Source organism: Urocitellus parryii, chromosome 1 (assembly GCF_045843805.1).
Source record: "Urocitellus parryii isolate mUroPar1 chromosome 1, mUroPar1.hap1, whole genome shotgun sequence".
Classification (NCBI taxonomy): Eukaryota; Metazoa; Chordata; class Mammalia; order Rodentia; family Sciuridae; genus Urocitellus; species Urocitellus parryii.
The window spans coordinates 170,668,861-170,684,845 of record NC_135531.1 but is presented as its reverse complement, the minus strand read 5'-3'; the positions used below and the strand labels follow the sequence as shown (position 1 = coordinate 170,684,845).

At 50.5% G+C, this 15,985-nt stretch overlaps 2 protein-coding genes across 2 annotated transcripts; both read left to right on the top strand.

Annotated features, from left to right (window-relative positions):
* The first annotated feature begins 537 nt into the window (after positions 1–537).
* Positions 538–2,577, top strand: LOC144249766 (olfactory receptor 2G2-like). The gene is made up of 2 exons (XM_077791947.1): positions 538–563; positions 1,617–2,577. The coding sequence occupies exons 1-2, from the start codon at positions 538–540 to the stop codon at positions 2,575–2,577; spliced, it is 987 nt and encodes a 328-aa protein (XP_077648073.1).
* Positions 2,578–14,937: 12,360 nt separating this feature from the next.
* LOC144254685 (olfactory receptor 2G3-like) lies at positions 14,938–15,771 on the top strand. The gene has a single exon (XM_077798157.1). It carries the CDS (start codon positions 14,938–14,940, stop codon positions 15,769–15,771), a length of 834 nt encoding a protein of 277 aa, XP_077654283.1.
* The last annotated feature ends 214 nt before the right edge of the window (positions 15,772–15,985 follow it).

The window sequence follows — 15,985 nt, the reverse complement described above, 5'->3', positions numbered from 1 at the left end:
CCTCTCTAGGTCCCAGCTGAGCCAGCCAGGGCACCTCATGCAGTGACATGTTCAGGAACACAACTAAAATGCAGAAAGCGGGTCATACCTGGAGCCTGTTCTCTTACCAGATTGTCCACCATGCTCTGGAGACGTTCTTGTAGGCAGTAAGGGATGAGGAGGTGACTTCAGTGGCATCCTGGTGGCAGGACACCAGGTGCAGGCCCATTCTAATAAATAACATGAAAGAGAAGCTTTGAAAACCTGAGCTGAGATAGCAAACCTGCTCATTCAGGGAAAGACACGGTCAGCCAGTCTTTCATCCTGAGCAGGATGGTGTGAGTGAACAACTTCAGGGCGGACACAGGTCTCGGGGAGTCACTCCTCAGCTGCATCTGGAGAAGAGCAAGATCAGGTTGTTCATGAGTCTGCAGATGTCCGGGCCTTGGCGCCTGTGAAGGGCAGTGGCCACAGTCAGTAGGCTCCCCCGGGTGCTGTGGAACTGCCTGTCATCCAGATTCCCTGTGCTTCACGTGTTCACAGGGCGCTCAGCCAGGCATGCGCAGCCAGTGGCTGGCGTTAAGGTGGGTGCCAGGAGACAGGAGCCAGGTCCCTATTACAAGAAGAACATCAACTATGTGGACTCTCTTCTTGGAGTTTTCAGACATGGTCAGCGCGGTCCTCAGCATCCCTGGTTGAGATTAAAAAGACAGAGGCTGTTTTTAACTGTTCAATCTCTTGGTTTCTTCTGTTATTTGGTCAAGTCCACTGCCGGCAGGCGAGCCTTCATGAGTCAACCTCTGCCGAGTTCCCTGCCTTCTGGTCATACTGCACTCACTCCCTTCCAAGTGTGTGACATCGACATTGTCCACTGTCCCATGAGCCCCACACATCGATTCTGGGTCAGGGTACTTGAAGTTTTAAATTCTCTTACATTGTGCAAACATTTATCTTAAGAAGGAAATTTTGAACTGAACTAAAACCCCTCAACAAGGGCTATGCTATCCAGATAATGTGTACTGATGTCTTTGGTCCTGGAAGAACTGATTTCAGTTCACCCTGGACATGCCATGTTCTGAAGCATAGACGGTATGTGCAGTAGCTGCTCCCCACATTTGGCTCCTTTTCCCTCTGGCTCTGACCATGTTCCCTCTCCATTTCCATTCTCAGGCTGGGCTGCCCTCCTTCTGGACTCCTCGGGAGCAGCATGTGACCATACCTGGATTTGTCCTGAGCAGCCCTGCTGCATTCCCACCGTGCTTGGGGCTCTCCCGGACACCTACCGGCTGCTCTGTGCCTTTGGTACCTTGGGAATAACCATATTTCTAGAGTGCTTGCAGTTCCCACAATTCCTATAAAATTCTAATATGTTTACACTAAAAAAATCCATGTTGTTAAAAACTGGGGCAAACTCGTTCTCAAGTGGTGCTGACTTTCATGTGATCCTCGAGCTACGTGGGACACCTGTGGGTCTCAGACCAGGTTCCACCTTCGGGGCATAATAAGAGTCTCCCACTCTGGTGCTCTCTGCCTGTCACATGTGTCCAAAGTCTTAGTTCCCAGAATGTAACTTTTAATTGTCAAGGACTTGGCACGGGATCTGCGGCTCTGCCTGACGTGAGCCCTCTCTCCGTGAGTGGGTGGAGCGAGAGTAATGGGAGGCGCCAACTACAGCCTCCTCTCTGGTTCCTTCTGCTGGGGTTCTCAGACCAGCCTCGGTTGGAGCGGGCCCTCTTTGGGGTTGTTCTGCTCCTTTACCTCATGACCCTTCTTGGCAACTCTGCCATCATCCTGGTGTCCCTTCTGGACCCCAAGCTCCACACACCTATGTACTTCTTCCTCTCCCACCTGTCCTTCCTGGACCTCTGCTTCACCACTGGTATCCTTCCTCAGCTCCTAGTCCACCTGGGGAGCTCAGACAAGTCCATCTCCTACGGCGGCTGCGGGGCTCAGCTGTACGTCTCTCTAGCGCTAGGGTCCACCGAGTGTGTCCTCCTGGCTGTCATGTCCTACGATCGCTATGTTGCCATCTGCTGCCCGCTACACTACACTCTTGTCATGCACCCTCGGCTCTGTCACTCTCTGGTGGCCACGGCATGGCTCAGCGGAGTGGCCACCACCCTGGTACAGTTCACCCTCACCCTGCGCCTGCCCTCTTGTGGGCATCGCCGCGTGGATCACTTTATCTGTGAGGTCCCCGTGCTCATCAAGCTGGCCTGTGTGGACACTACCTTCAACGAGGCTGAGCTCTTTGTGGCCAGCGTCCTGTTCCTGGTGCTGCCCCTGTCACTCATCCTGGTGTCCTATGGCCACATCACCCAGGCCGTGCTGAGGATCAGGTCGGCTGCTGGCAGGCGGAAGGCCTTTGGGACCTGCTCCTCCCACCTGCTGGTGGTCACCATCTTCTATGGGACCATCATCTTCATGTACCTGCAGCCGGCCCGCAGCCGATCCAAGGACCAGGGCAAGTTTGTCTCCCTGTTCTACACAGTGGTGACGCCCGTGCTCAACCCTCTGATTTACACTCTGAGGAATGAGGAGGTTAAAGGGGCACTGAAGAGGGTCCTAGAGAAGGTCCTGGGAGTAAGCTGTACATGATTGTCAAAAAGGTGTACATGCAACACGGTGAAGGGCATCTTTTTGTAGACACATTTATCATCTGAAAACAGAACACTTTTGTGTCATTTTCTCTCTAAATTCCCTGGAATTCATGCAGATTCCCAACTTGGCCGCCACTCAGTAGTAGTGCGGCGTGAACCCTCGGTGCCCTAGGCTCCGGGGACTTTCTGTGAAGTGCATTATTTGTGAAGCACTTATGAGGCTCACTGTAAATCCGTGCTTTGCCAGACTGAGGTGAGCAGGGGCATGTTGGGGATGTCCAGAGCAGCCAGCCCCTTGGTGAAGACACAGCTTCTCTTTGTGCCTTCCCTCAGTTGCAGAGGGATGCAGGGCCCATGTGCTTACCAGGATGCTGCTGAGATGGCTGCACGGTAAAAGGGGTGTGTGTGGGTGTGTGGAGGTGTTGGTGAGCTGTCCTGTGACCAGTCCTTCACTGCCCCAGCAGCTCACCTGCTGAAGGCAGGGAAGAGATGGGAGAGGGTTGACACCGCACAGGGACCAGGACTTCCTTCCACGTGACAGACAGTGGGCAGCAGGGCCGGCTCTGGCTGTGCTCAGATCTGATGAGCGTCAAGTTTCTAGCTGTCAAGTGAGACTGGCGTCTGCTTCCTAAGAAATACGCAGTTGTGTGCTCTTCTCTGGCATCCACGGAGGTATGAACAGGGCACCCATGGCTGCTGGATGGCTACATTTCCATCACAAAACACAGCTTACATAATTTTAAGTTTTATCTTTCAGGGAAAAGCGTCATCAAAGTGATCCAATCATCTCCACTCACCACTGACCTTCCTTTCACATGGGTTCACTCTGGATGCCCGTGGCCTGGACCATTCTTGTTCTAGAAAGGAAGAATCTTGGATCTTGACCTTTGGAAAATTTGTGAGCTCCATGTTGCCTTTTCATTTCATTTTACTGAAACAGGCATTAGGCCGTCCACGGCAGGAAAGAATGCTCATGTTTAAACCTCCCTCAAAATAAACCAACGGTTCAGCGAGACAAGCAAGAATGGGCGGGGAGCGTCCTGCACGGTGCTGACCATTGCAGGACAGGACCGAGGTCAAGGGAGGAGGGCCATTTATAGTCTCAGAGGTGAAAAGAGGAAGACTACACTGGCCCTGCGTGTGGGAGTTCTTGTCCCTTGACAGTTGGCTTAGCCACAGTGACGTGCAGGAACCTGTGAGCATCTTCTGGAACTAAACAAGATGCGGCTCGGCTGGAATAAAGGTTCAGAAGTGAGAGGAGCAGGAGAAACCTGGGTGGGAGGCACACGGCTGCCTCCCATTCAACTAGAACATGCAGGGTGGTGCCTCGGGTCTAAAGGCTCTTGTAGTTTTACATCCCCGTTTGTATAACTGCCTGAATGTCCTTAGAGGGTTCCTCTGCATCCTTTCAGAGTCGCGTCACAAGCTCCATGGACTTAGGATCCATTTCTGGAACTTGGATTTCTTGCTTAAGTGTGTTTTGATTCCTTGATTTTTACTTTTTTTTTGTGCATTATAGATTCTTGCTTTGTGGTTACTACGAGGCTTAGAAAACATCTGTTGATTATTACAAATTATTTTGAAATGATGGTAACTTAACCTAATCATAAATAAAAGAAAAAAAATAACAAAACAAGAAGGAAGAAGGGTTGTCCGTGTCTTAGCCAGAGAGAAGCCACAGAGGCCAGGGAGCAGGAGGCTCACTGTGCTTTCCCGGTTTGGGTTACTGGTGGATCACATGTACCCACTGCCATGTACCATTTTTGTATTTTTTTTGTGTGTGTGTGTGTGAGATCAGAAAAGAAAATTAGTTTAAAAAGAAAAAGAAAATATTAGAAAAATACAATGCTATTTTTATTAGCGCAGAAACTATGTTAAACGATGTATTTCCTCTATAAAGTAATGAGCCCCAGAGGTGTCTAAGGAAGAAGAGAGCCCTCCGCACCGGGAGAGGGTGTGACTCGTTGTTCCTGGGTGACCCCACAGGTCAGCAGTTCCTCAGTTTATTGCCAACAGGGACACCGGCACCCCCAGACCAACGGCTAGGTGAACGACACTTGCTTAAGGTTGCCGGGTGACCCTGAGGTTCCCCCTTCTCTTCACATCCTCATGACCACTCAGTAGCTCCCTGGGGTGGGGGAGGAGATGCTCATGTAAGACACGAACCTCAAACAGGGTTGTTTCAAAGCCACTCATCCCGTGGGTCAAGAGCTGGCTGGACACAAAATAAGGAAGCTAAGGAAATGTCATATGATGCAATTCCTGACAGAGTAGGAACTCCAACAAGTTCAAACCGCCTCACAGTCAGAGTTCCTTCTGGCCGGGTCATTGGAGTGTGCTCTGTCCCCAAAGGGTTGTAAAGGGTGACAACGAACCTTGGAGCTGCAGTCAGGGTTGGCTTGTCCTCTCAGTGCAGTGAGTGTGCCGATGGGTGAAGCTGGAGCGCTGGCCGGTCTCAGCTCTGCATACTGAACCTGGACATGGGGCAACTTATTGCCATGCCCAAAGTTAGTGTCCCGCAGTTACTGTGATCGATTGGCATGTGAAGTGCATTTTATTCACAGAAACAAAGTAGTTAGTAAGTAGAGATACAGAGGTAGATGAGAGAAAGAGAGAGACAGGCACCTGATCCCAATCGGTTCCACCCTATTGAACACATCACTGTTACAGTTCCCTTATAGAAGAGGGTGTGCGATTTTGGCCCAGGAGGGTGCACATGCTCAGCACCAGGACGAGAGGAAAGGCACCTTGAGGGCATCTCAGGAACCAACCAGGCTGCAGCCATCATAGGCTCAGACAAGTGGAAATGCAAGCCTGCTTCAGGACTGGCGGAGACTAGAGGCCCAGGGAGCCCCAAGCCCAAGGTGACCCCATTTGGCCAACAAGCAGCTCCGAGATCCTGCAGCTGTGGATTGGGCTGCCCAGCACTGCTCACATGGGTGTCTCCATGTGACACTCCTTCTGCAGGATGCAGGGTGCAGGACATGGTGGAGGCTTCACCAAGGGTTCAAAGCAAGGTCCAGGGGCCAGACAGGGTGTTGGGGGTTGGATTCCCCGCCAGTTGCCCCTGACAGTGATGATGCACAGGGCTCTGAGGTGAGGTGAAGCTTCACTGAGACCCCAGGGAGGGAGAAGTGCAGGCAGTGTGCACAGCGGTCCACCATCACGAGAATCAAGCCCTTGGGAGCTCATGTCTGAGCACAACGTGTCCAGAAGGATGGGCTTGTCCTGAGGATTTAATGTTCGCCCTGCTGGGTTTTGGTCTTGCTTTGATCTGAGCTCTCCTTTTTGTTCCCTTATTTCTGCCTTTTGGAGTGGAAATGTTTACCCTGTAGCTGTCCCACTATTGAATCTCAGGAATAAGTAACTCTCATTTTTATTTTTACAGGGCTGGTAGCTGAGTCTTGGAGGAGACGGATGTGGACTTTGGGTCATGTAGCAGTTAAGATGTTGGTGCTCTGGGCTGAAATGCATGCATGGCATGTTGCGAGGGCCCTTTTGGGCCATGGTGGAATACTGTGACTGGACTTGAAATGTCCCCAAAGGCCTGGGCGCTGAAGGCTTGGCTCCCAGCACAGAGCTCCAGCCTGGGAGATGGGGCTGAGGGGAGGTCTCTGGGTCACTGGGCTGTGCCCATGAAGCTGTGCATGGGGGCAGACTGGCTCGAAGGCAGCCATCCTGGGTCGTGGGGAACCCTAGCTGGGTTCCCCGCCTGGTTTCCCAGCAAGCCCTAAGGAGACAAAACCATTAGTCACATGTGGCCTTTACCACTGGACCCTGGCTCTAGGGGTGTGCCTGGCTCTTCATTATTATCCTAACAAACCAGGCCTATTCCAGCCAGGAGGAAGTCACTTTTGCCCTAACCCACTAATACTCCCCTCTTTCTGACCCAAATTTCGTGAATCCAACTGATCTTGCTGCCACCCAGGACCCATTTTGTGTCAGTAAGCCCCTGAGTAATTCCTACCCTGTGCAAGCTGAGATCTCTCTGCCTCTCTTCCTTTGGTCTCACGGCACTTGAAGCCAGTCATCATAAACCAGGACTGGGCGGTCCCAGAACAAGGGCGTGGGCAGTGCCAGCCTCTCCTTTGTCTCTTTCTTTGGCTGCCAGGTGATGAGATCAACGGCTTTGCTCCATGTGCTCCCACCATGGTGGACACCACGGCCCAGAGCAGTTCCACCCCCAAGTATGGGCTGAAATATCCAAAACCATGAGCAGAACCAAACCGGCTTTTCCATAGGCTGGTGATCCCAGGTGTGTTTTGGAGTAACAGAAAGCTGAACACCACGCCATGTGACAGAAAGACAAATAGAGGGTCGGAATGCCTTCAGCTAGATGGTTGGGGCAAAGACAATTATTCATTATGAGTTCCTTGTTTTCCAAGGGTGGTGCGTTTAATTGGCAGTCCTAACAGGTGTCAGGTGCCATGGGGACACAGAGAGAAGCATTGTCAAGTGTTTGTGGACTCTGTCTCCTGGGATGGCTTAAGTCTCAGTGGATTGGTTCCGGATGGTGGGACCCCAAATCCCCACACTACGTTATGTGGTCACATCACCCACCCAACACAAAATGTCTCTAGTGGTGGTGGAGAACCCAGGGTGCAGTGTCTCAGAGGCTCAAAACAGGTGCTCAGAAATCAAGTACCAGAGGACAGTCAGCATTGGGGAGGGTTGGGATGGAAAGTGGCTGGGCTTCGGAAGAGAGTCTTTGGGAATCTGGGGAGGGGCAGCGAGGAGCTTCCTTCATTTGGTCTCAATGCAGCGTTTGGTGCTTTTCAAAACGAAAGACTGCAAATGTTCTCCACTGGAATTAAAAAACAAACCAGGGAGTCTTGCAGAATGTATGTTTCCCAATTTTGTAACCAAACTACAAATTGCTTGGAGTTACAACATCTTAATTTGCTGCCTTGTGTAGAAACCTCTTTATGAAGTGAATTCTATTAAAATGTTTCTAAAATCTACCACACTTTTAATTTTATATATTTATCTCTGATGTGCTATTAGACTCTTTTTTTGCTGATGTTTAATTTAGAGACTTCCGTTTATTTAAAATGATAGTTTACTATTTTATTTTCTTGTATTTTGCTAAATTAACTTTCTTAATTCATTTTATCTTGTTTAATAATAGTTTTAAACCTGAATATTCTTACATTGTGATGCTCAGGGGTTTGAAAATTGATAAATTCTAAAGATTACTGATTGAAATTTTGGCACTCCTAATTACCTTGCTTTTTGTTCCTGCTTTCAAGTCTTACTGCAATGTGTTATGGGATTAAACATTTCTACTCTGATGTAATCACATCTTTATTGAATTAATACCTAGTCAACGATGCAAGCTGTCTATCACCAGTTTAGGCTTTGCATATTTTTATGAAAATATATCAATACCTATCATCAATGTGGACTGTCATGTTATTTCATAACTCAGATATGATGTGCTCATGTGGTAATAAAACATCTCTGTAATGACTTCCCTCCACCAACAGGAAGCACACTTTGCATCCACTTGGAGCCAAAGGTTAAAATGTAAATGATTGTAGGAAAAAGAAATTTAAGAAGGTAGAGAAAACAATCCACTTCCTAAAGATGGTTTTGGAGCTTGATGGTGTCCAGAGTGCCTAAAGGAGTGGTGAAGCAAAGAATAAAAACCAGATCCAAGACCAACCCCCACCCCATCCCACATCCCCGTGCACTTGCACACACAGAAGAAAGAAGAATGAGCTGGGGTGGGGGCTCAGAGAAATCAATTCAGCTGCTGGTTTCAACAGTTGCCAAGTAGTTGCCTTCCACTGACAGCCCTCCAGCTGACTGTTTGCTAATGCTGACCACATCTGCCATGAGACCACCACACACCCATATCATACTCTCTAGGGTGATTAAGAGTGGTTTATCTCTCCCTCAGTTGAGTAAAACCTTAAATTAAACCTCAGTGCTCTCTCTGGTTGGAGTTATCTGAGTTTTTCCATTTCTGTAATGACCAAGGCATTGGTTTATGTTAGGTATAGCGGTCTGGGAGGAATGGGTGGCCTTGTATTTCCTAGAGCATGATTGTGTTTGCAGTGTTCTCTACTCCACAGAGCATCACCACCAGCTGAAAGGCGAGGAGAATGTGCATTCCATAGGTTGCACGGTTGGGAAGCAGACCCAGGCCACTAGACCTGAGGATGGAGCTGCTAGGAACCCAACCCAAGATCGGTTTTTGCAAGGTGTAGGCCCGTCACTCACTTGAGACAGTCATCTTTCTCAGCTGAGCCTCAGCCTCAGGAGCACACTGAGCATGTGGGGATGGTGAGAAGTGCTAGTGAGAACAAGCAGGCACTCCCTAGTACACGCACACTCACTAGTACACCCACACTCACTAGTACAGCAGCACACACCAAGATAACAACACGTGTTAGTGTAACAACACACACTAATATAACAAGGCACACTTATCAATATAACAATGCATACTTATTAATAAAACAATATACCCTAATTACCCAATATACACTAATATAACAAGACATACTTAATACAAGGTACCAAAGTCCAGGGGAAGTAACTTTAAAAAGGTTTTTAATTATGTTTTTCCTCCCAAATAATCATACTACAAGCTACACTGGTGTATTTCATATAGGAAAATATTGAAATTTGAAGGAAGCTGTATGTTCCTAGAAGAGAGTTCAGAGAATATTTAAGCAATAGAAGGCTCTGAGAGAGTCAAGGTACTGAAGACAGAGATGTTGAGATATTTGTCAACAGACTCAGTTTCAACATGTCGATGAACGCCCTAAGTGATGGTGCTACATTGCGTGAAGAACGTCACACTCAGAAGGCAGGTTCTGGGCCTTCCCCCAGCTCTTCCATCAAGCCTGATGGGAGACCTGCATCTCTAGCGGCATGACTGGGTTGGCGGTGGCCTTTGCTCCTTCAGGATAGTGTGAGTTTGAACAAGGTCTCTTGGAGGCCCATCAGCAGGTGCAGATTCTATGTGGACCCATGGATCTGGTCCACCTGAGGGAGCTGCACAAAGGAATGTGATCAGCAGTTGTGTCCAATCGTAAGAGAGGAAGTAGGATCAGAGGTGAGGAAACTGGGTGGGGCTTGATGGTTCCACAGGTAAAGACGAGATTATAAGAGAGAGAGTGCTTTTCCTGGTAATTTATTGTGAGACTATTTTGTACTGATGGAGAGATGCTCATGGAGCAAGTTATTTGGTGCAGGGAATCAAGAGCAAGTTATTTGGTGCAGGGAACCAGGAGCACAGGTGGAAAAATGAGCTTTAAATGGGTTGAGAGAATCCTCTGCCATAAGGGGGAAGGGCTTAGCAGAAGTGGATTTTGTGTGTGTGTGTGTGTGTGTGTAGGGGAGGATACCAGGGATTGGACTCAGGGTGTTTAACCACTGAGCCACATTCCCAGCCCTTTTATATTTTATTTAGAGACAGGGCCTTGCTAACTTGCTGAGGCTGACTTTGCATTTGGGATCCTCCTTCCTCAGCCGCCCAAGCCTCTGGGGTGACAGGTATGCACCATCACTCCCAGCTATAACCATTATAAAAATAACAATGGGTTATTTTTATTTATTTATTTTTTACTGTGGTTTTGTTAAGTGTTGGACAAGCCTGTTGACTGCTGCTTCCCTGATCAAGCAGAAGGTCCCAGAGTGATGCTCAAGGAGGAAGGCCCCTCACACTGGGGAGATGCAACCTCTTCTTCCTGGACCGCCCCCAGAGGTTAGTCAGCTCCTCAGCTAATTGCCCGCAGGATGTGGCTTTCCCCAGAAGATGCAGCACCAGGAACAAGCCAGGGCCCTTTGATGAGGCTTCTGTTTCCCACCCAGGAACCCCTGTCTTGCTGAGGTGGCTTTTCCAGGATTGGGTACTGGAAACGTGTCTCAACAGACCTTGATTTGAAGTCAGTGACCCGTGGTCTGGGAATTATTTGGACATGGACCCCAAGGCTTGCTTTCTGAGGACAGGAGAAACGTGAGCTCTGCCCTTCACAGTGAGTAGGCTGGCAGTCTGTGCAGCCCGGGTGTCCAGGGTCTTGCTGGGGTCATGGAGTCCATGAACCTCACAGTTCCCATCCCAGTCAGCTGCTTCTGTCACTAGGGTGATGGTGATGTTGCCTGGGCCAGGAGAACTGTCTGGGATTCAGAATTGTATCTTGTAATTTCTCATAAATGCAAGCCAGTGTCATGCAATTGCTTAGTATGACACCAACCCTCAAGAATTAAAATAAGAACACCACGGATAATGATGGCCACGATGACTAGAAGGATAGATTGAGAGGCACTAGACATACAGGTGCGCAGGCAGACAAGTAGCTAGACCCTCGGCTCTGCACCCCAGGGGAGCAGTCCAACCCTGGAGCTCCAGCCCTGCGGAACTGCTGTGGAGGAATGGCTTACCCTGGCTTCTTCCTCCAGGAGAGAAGCTCTGCAGGCCTTTGAAATTGGAAGCTGCTGGCTCAAGCAGGGGAGTGGCGTCTGTCAATCAAAATGACAGTTTTAAATGATGGGACTGTGAGTCCCTGTGGATAGCAGCAAGACTGGAGCCTCCCACCCCTCCAGCCTCTGCCACTCGCTGCACAGAGCAGACAGACCACAGCAACTAGTCAGGAGAGTTCACGGTGCGAACAAGAAGTGGTCGGACTTAAGGGGAAAAGGCAGCAGCATTGGCGTGAGAGTCAGGGCGTCTTCTCATGGGCCAGGAGACAAAAGGTGAGTCAAGAGGAACAGGACTTGATGTGGGAAAAGGTGTTACAATCCGCCTCTTGTTAATAACCAAGGGCTGTTTGGGACACTGTTTCTCAGGTGGTCACGGGGCACACTGGCTGTGGCAGATCCAAGACGAGGGGGGACCTGGGCTGCATCATAAGCCGAGTGTCTCCTACACAGAGCATCCGGGCTTCATGAGTAGGCACAATAAGTGCTGCTGGTTGGAAGGCATCTTTGCTGTAAAATTACAAACAGAAGGAGGAGAGATCTCCCTCTCCTCATTAAAATGTAAATGTTTATTACATTTCAGTTTTTTTTTAAATGGTCAAAATTCTGCCTTTTCCTCAATTTTGCTGTTAACCTAAAAGTATTCTAAAATAATAACTTAAAATTTTAAATACACTTGAAAAAGTTTAAATAAAAGAATAAAATGGATTTGGGGCTAGATGCTGCTGGGTGAAAACCAGAGGTGTTGTGGAGGACAGGTCTTTCTGACTTGTGGTTCTGGTCTCCCTTTCCGGGGTCCTTCCAGGGAAGCACTTGTATTTCCTCAGACTTGAGGTTCAGCAAGAACTGAAGTCTGCATGTCCAGGGCACCTAGCTTGAACACGAGGCCAGGCACTTCACCAACGGGTGATCGTCTGACCTGGTCCTACGATGCCTGAGCAGACACGGGGGACAGTAACCGTTGCTCTTTCCTCTGGTTGGCAGAGTCATCCTGGAGGAACGGTGCATCTGGGAAGTGTGCCAGGCCAGGAACCTTGGTTCTGCCCCTTAGGAGAGGCTATGAGTACCCCTTCAGCTCATGGCACAGCTCTCTGCCTGTGGTGGCCGGAGGCTGCCCTGGGCTGGTGCCATGGTGCAGGGTGTGGAGCCAGCTTGTGGACGAAACCTCACATGAGGTTCTGGGCACAGGCAACCTCTAGGGTGTGGTGGGCAGGCCCCGGAGAGCTGCTCTCCCATGCCTGGCCAGCAGCACAGCAGTGCCTTGAGACTGAAGGGTCACGGGGGGACTTGGTGTCCCTGGCTGGTCATGCGTGTCCCTGTCTTGCCAGCTCTGTCCTGAGCATTCCTGTCACCTGATGCTTCGGGCACAGGTGTTCCTTGTGTCTTTCTCGACGCTGCCTTGAAGATGCAGCAAGGGAATCTCAAGGACAGCTGCCTGTCTTTGAGTCGGTGGTCAGCACCTGTGCCAAGCCCAGCCCCTCTTCTCCTCCTGAGTCCCCCCAGGGGCAGCTCCTCTTCACACCTGGCATACACTGTGCTCCCTAGGAGGAGGGTGGGAGGGGAGGCTCCTGCTACCTCTCAGAGCTTCCTCATGGCTCCACAGCAAGTGAATAAAGGCTTTGCTGCAGTTTCATTTGGGTCCCTGTTGCTCTCTCTGGCTTCTCTGGCACCTCCCCACCCAGCCATTCCTGAGGTTGCCCACTTCCTGTTTTCCTCGATGTCCAGAACGGCCTAGTGACTGTGTGACCCAGGACACTGGGAAAGTGCAGCCAGCCTTTTGCAGCATGCTGACCCCTTAGCGCGCACTTGACATCCATCAAGTCTTGGTAAATATGACCCTCCCTTTCCAGGCAGCCTACAGTGTTTGCAGGTTTTCATGAGGTCAGTGGCGTCTGGATTTGGGGTAGACATAATTTAAGGGTACAAGAGACACAAAATGCATCTTATGAGGTTGGGGAGCCGGGACAGGGGAGGCTAGGGCCAGAGCCAGGAGGACCTTGTCTCCTGAGATCCAGGATCTTGCAGTCACTCTCCCTGTGGGTGTCACAGGCAGCAGGTTAGAGAAGGTGCGGCCATGTGGGGGGCAGCCAGGGTGGGGGGGCTGCAGGGTGGGGGGCTTCCCAGAGGTGCAGGAATGCAAAGGGGCCACTCCACCCTGGAGAACAAGGTTCTTCAGCTCACAGGAGCGTGTTACTAGCTGCATCTCTTTCCTCCGTCTGTGCAGTGCCAAGCTCTACATCAGCCTTGGCACAGCCGCTAGTGTGTCCAGGTTCTTGTACCAGGTCCTTTGCAGTCTCTTGGCGATCTTTCCTTTTCTCCCTCATCCTTCTGCACGAGCAGAAGGCTCTCTTCCAGATGGGTCCAAAGCCCGGTTCTCCACAGGCCTCTCACGGGTTTGTGTGGGCAGTGTTGGTGGACGTCCTTGCTTCTGCTTCCCATGCAGGGAGCAAATCTGCACCCGTGCACATCCCTTCCTCAGAACCTGCGCTGAGCTCCGGGTATGGGTACGCAGCGGGCAACACGGGCTGACGGGTTGTGACGTGAATTTGAATTGGGAGTGGTGGCCAGTCAGACAATTTTTCAGAATGATAATTGTGTTCTGTTATTTAACATCTCCCTCCTTTTCTCATCTGAAAACAAAGTGCAGACTCGTCCTGTGCCATTGGTTTATCCCCCTCTCCATTGGAAACCAGCTTAGATTTATTTGGGCATTTTTCACTCCATGGTCCCCATCAGGGAAGAGTGTGTTCAGGTGGTTCTCAGTCTGTGCCCACCCTGCGCCTGATACCTCATGAGGACCACCACACCGTTCTGCAGTCAGCCCTTCCTGGTGTCTTTGTGTCAGTGGCCATCCGAGAAGGAAGCCTTGGGCCCTGGGGAATCTCAGGCCAGCGTGGAGGTGGGAGCTGGAGGTGCCCCTTGGCTCAGTGGCCATCAGGCAGACTCTGCCTGCTTTCTCCCAGGCATAGGTCTTTGTGAACCTTTCACAAAGGGGGCTTCTGCACCCCTGTCCAACTCTCACTCATGACCTCGGGCTCCTTGGCCTCTCTCATATACTTTTTGCATTTCCTTAAAATTTAATTGGTGGGGCTGGGGATGTGGCTCAAACGGTAGAGTGCTCGCCTGGCATGTGCAGGGCGCTGGGTTCTTCTCAGCACCACATGAAAATAAAAATAAGGATATTATGTCCAATGAAAAAACTAAAAAAAAATAATAAATAAATATTTAAAAATGCTCTCTCTCTCTCTCTCTCAAAAAAAAAAAAAATTAATTGGTATTTTTCTCCAGGTTCAAGTTAAGGAATTTTAATAGATTTGTGTAAGTATTCTTTTAAGTGAATTTTATAAGAATGATATAATGCATTTTAACTCTTTACTAGTAACATATATATTATTCTTCAGTATTGCTCTTTTTTTGACCTTTGAAGACTTTTAGCCAAATTTTCTAAATAATACCTAAATAAATAAAGTATATTTTTAACAATGATCTTCATCTTTGGCATTTCAGTTATGTCAGTGTTCAATCTGGTTTTGTCTCCTGGACTGTGAAGAGAAGGGCACAGACGGAGTATGAGCACGTGTGGGGGCGGCCAAGAAGGGGCACGCGCCCCAACCCCCACCTGCGCCTGTGATCAGGTTTTCGGTGAAGATTTTCGCCAGTGGCTGGCACAGCGCAGAGGCCCGTCACCCCTTCATCTGAGGAAAGCCTGTTTTCGTGACAGTCACTGCACAGTCTTTACACGCAGGCAAACACCCACTCTGTCTCTGGTCATCAATCACCAGATCCAAAGCTGAAGGTGTTTGAGGTTTCCCGTGGACAGTCAGTGGGCTGGAGGGAGAAGCACAGAGGGCTGGGTCTGCTGACCCCTTGGGCTCTCACCCCTCTTGGGTCTCCTCCTTCCCTCTGCAGGGGCAGCTCCCTGGGAGGCATGGACTGGGCCAATGGGAGCTCCCCCACGGGGTTCATTCTGCTAGGCTTCTCTGCCCACCCCCGCCTGGAGGCTGTGCTCTTCGTGTTTGTCCTGTTCTTCTACCTCCTGACCCTGCTGGGAAACTTCGCCATCATGACCGTCTGGTACCTGGACCCCGCTCTCCACACGCTCATGTACTTCTTCCTCAGCAACCTCTCCTTGCTGGATGTCTGCTTCACCACCAGCCTGGCGCCCCAGACCTTGGTGAACCTGCGTGGACCGGCGAAGACCATCACCTACGGCGGCTGCGTGGTGCAGCTCTACGTGTCCCTGGCTCTGGGCTCCACCGAGTGCATCCTTCTGGCTGTCATGGCGCTGGATCGCTATGAAGCTGTCTGCAGACCCCTGCACTATGTGGTCATCATGAGCCCGCGGGTGTGCCAGCAGCTGGCCTCCGCCTCCTGGCTCAGTGGGCTGGCTAACTCCCTGATCCATGCTACCTTCACCCTGCAGCTGCCGCTCTGCAGCAACCACAGGCTGGACCACTTCATCTGTGAGGTGCCTGCACTTCTCAAGCTGGCCTGCGTGGACACCACTGTGAACGAGCTGGTGCTCTTTCTCGTGAGCATCCTGTTCCTCGTGATCCCACCCGTGGTCATCCTCATTTCCTACGGCTTCATCACTCGAGTGGTGCTGAGGATCAGGTCTTCGGAGGCCAGGTACAAAGCCTTCAGCACCTGCTCCTCCCACCACACGGTGGTGGTCATTTTCTACGGGACCAGCATCTACATGTACCTGCAGCCCAGTGACAGTTATGCCCAGGACCAGGGCAAGTTCATCTCCCTCTTCTAAACCATGGTGACCCCCACTCTGAACCCCCTTATCTACACCTTACGGAATAAGGATGTGAAGGGAGCGCTGAGGAAGCTCCTCTCAGGAAAACTGTGTCTCCTGTGGACATGATGTGGCAGGAGCTGCCTGGGGACCCACACCAGCCTCTGCCAGCCAAGCTCAAGCCCCACACTCCACGCCCACAGACCTGCCCCTGCCTCTGTCCTCATGAGGG